The 2,958-nt window shown below is 42.7% G+C and overlaps 1 protein-coding gene across 1 annotated transcript in view; it reads right to left on the reverse strand.

The window, feature by feature from the left end:
- Window positions 1-2,426, reverse strand: part of VWA3B (von Willebrand factor A domain containing 3B) — a gene marked incomplete at its 5' end in the record, with an annotated part of 314,866 nt that extends 312,440 nt beyond the window's left edge. Inside the window, 3 exons of the mRNA XM_006870778.1 lie at window positions 708-936; window positions 1,539-1,789; window positions 2,332-2,426. Coding sequence (XP_006870840.1) covers window positions 708-936; window positions 1,539-1,789; window positions 2,332-2,426 — 575 coding nt within the window. The remainder of the gene's footprint in view (window positions 1-707; window positions 937-1,538; window positions 1,790-2,331) is intronic.
- Between the last annotated feature and the right edge of the window lie 532 nt (window positions 2,427-2,958).

Consider the following 2,958-nt stretch of genomic DNA (forward strand, 5'->3'; position numbering starts at 1 on the left):
TTCCAGTCTGCTCCTTTCCCCTTTCAGGCTATTGTCTATTTCTGATATCTTATTATTGATCGCCTGGACATCTTTTTGCAGATTTTGAATTGTTTCCAATGCTGTGTCAATCCTATTAGATTGTTCCTGCAGTACTTTCCTTACTTCTTCCTTGTTTCCCTCGACCCCTTTTCAGAGTATTTGAATTTGTTTCCATATCATTCTTCTGAATTTCCTCTCAGGCGAATCCAGAACCCACTCTTCCTCCTCTATAATACCTTTGCTTGTCTCTAGTTCATTTGTATCTGCTGCCCTTTTCTGCTTTTGGACATGTTTTGATAGTGTTAATTGTTTCTTGTTGGGCATGATTATTCTTATTTTTGTTGTGATTATGATTGATACAATCAGGAGATAGGCATCTCTTGTTGCCTGTATTATGTATTATGTGTGGTTAGGTCTTGTCTACGTGTAGGCCGTGGTGGGCTAGCGCACACGGAGAGTCGGGGGGTGGGACCGGCATTGGGGGGCGGGGCCGGCGCATGGAGTATGGCGGGAACCAGGTCTGCGTGAGTGGTGCAGAGGTGGCAGGGCCGGTGGGGGCGCGAGGTTCAAGGCGTGGTGGGAGAGCACTTCAAGGGGGGAGTGCGGTGGGGAAGTGCTTCTTGATCGGGTGGGGTGGAGGCCACTCAGGCGGGTGGAGTCCACGTCTGATGACGTCAGAGAGTCACCATATTTCTGCTGCTCTCTATGCCCTGGTTAAAGTGCTTTTCCTGCATACTACACGCATTGAGATTACACGCTAGGGCAGAGAACCCTCCTCCTATTCCCTTTTTCTTTTCTTTTTTTCTGTCTCCTGCGGCTTTGTCCACTTGAGATTCCACTTTACTGGAAGTACGGCTCTCCGTATGAGCTAGCTCCAGCCCCACCCTCCAAGCTCTACAGGGGTTGGGGCAGTCGCTGCCCACAGTGGCAGGCAAAAGTTCAAAATGCCAGAAATTCCTCTGTGGTGTGATTGTTCAGGAGGTAGATGCTCTGAGTTTTATGGTGATTGGAAGGTTCTGAGTCCGCTACTGGACGGTCTCCTTCATGAGGTCTCCCCCTTTGTCCCTGGAGCCCTTCTTACCCGTGTCGTCTTGCCACAGTGGGGTACCGGAAGTCCTATAGTTTACCTTTTGAATGACAAGAGAATTATGTTTCTAAATCTCTTCTGTGTTGAAAACTAAAATACCACACGCAAAGTGGATATATGTTCTAAGATGTATCCATTGTGGTATTTCTGCTGCAATTGTACATTCTAGGAAACTATAAGGCCCTCAACGAGATGGACAGGCACAGTGGCAGCAGCAATGGGCTCAAACATAACAATTGTGAGGATGGCACAGGACCGGGCAGTGCTTCATTTTGTTGTGCACAAAGTCACTATGAATTGGAACCAATTCGATGGCACGTAACAACAACAACAACAACCTCTTCTCTTGTCGGTAGAACTAACTTTTGAACTCTTAGTACAAATGACTTGTGAAACATCACTGCAATATTCCCTTCTTATGGAAACTCACCGTATTATGTTGAACTTGCTTATGCAAGCCACCTGCTCCTGGAGGACTATTATCAGAGCCTCTTGGCACAGATTCAGCTCCTTCTCAAGCATGTCACTAAAATCGAGCACTATGGTGATGCGCTGTTCCAAGATGACACCAAAAACCTGCCGGCTCTGACTGGTGAGCCAGTCCATCCTCTGCTTGTAGCACTCCACTGCTTGGGTTAAGTCTTCCACAAACCGATGGATCAGTTCTGATTTAGCTGTCAACTTATTGAAAAAATGAAAAAATAAAATACACATACCACAATAAGTCATCTGAACCACAGTGCTTCCAAGAACGACTGAGAGCATTTCGGTCCTGGCCTCTGCTGTCAAAAACTGAGCACCAATAATGCTTTTTTTAAATGGTCTTCTAAACCCCACAAAACCCAAGGAAAGTGTTCCAAGCTTTCAATCAAGAAACTCTGAGATAATTCTCTACCAAAGGAAAGATGATGGCATGAGCTATTAAAAATATCATCCTCCAAATAAATATGTTCCCAGTTTATGTTTTCTCTTCATAGCTACAGAATTATCTCTGTCAGAAAATGTTCAGTGGTACTTTTAAGGAATTAATAGGGGGAACAAAAAAAGAAAGAAAGAAAGATGAGTTAAGGCAGATGGGAAAAAAGAAAAAAAAAGTAAGTTTCACTAAAAAGTTTTCCTAAGTATAGCATGCCAAAACTATTTCTGAAAATGCTTTAAAACATGCCCACACATCTGCCTGGCATCATGTCACAAAGAATAGCCCACAAGGAACTCAGACTTACATTGTAGACTCTGCCATCTTCTGCTCTGCAGAACCGTGGAAACAGGCCGTCCGCATACCGAGAAGCTACAAGTCTCCCCAGAGAAGTCACATAGTCTAAATTTTTATGAAACAAAGCAACCAAAACAGTGCATCAGCAAAACTTTTTATTTTTATGTCAAAACACTCGACTCTAACATCACTTACATCAACAATCTGTGAGGCATCATTCTGTTCTAAATAATGAAGTATTTCCGCTATTGTTGCTGTTAAGTGACACTGAGTTGGTTCTGATCCTGTATAGGGTTTCCATCAAGAGCGGCTGGTGAGTATGAACCACCAACCTTCTGGTTCAAACCTACCTTGTGGTCCAGTGTTTATCGTACAGCACCACACCAAAACATCACTATTTATGATATTTGTAATGAGTTTAACGCATGAATAAGGAAGAACAAGGTTTATTTCTTGGTTCTTTTGTCCTGGATGATTACAACAGATTTCAAATAAAATCAACATATATATTATGTTTAATTCCTGATCACTTTTATTCAGGACTTACACTTAGTTTTCAGGATTAAAGGAAAAAAAAAAAAAAAAACCTTAAATATTATCTATTGTTCTCTCAAGTTGGGGCTCACGAACCAATGAA

This window comes from Chrysochloris asiatica, unplaced genomic scaffold (genome assembly GCF_000296735.1).
Source record: "Chrysochloris asiatica unplaced genomic scaffold, ChrAsi1.0 scaffold00150, whole genome shotgun sequence".
In the NCBI taxonomy this organism is placed as follows: domain Eukaryota; kingdom Metazoa; phylum Chordata; class Mammalia; order Afrosoricida; family Chrysochloridae; genus Chrysochloris; species Chrysochloris asiatica.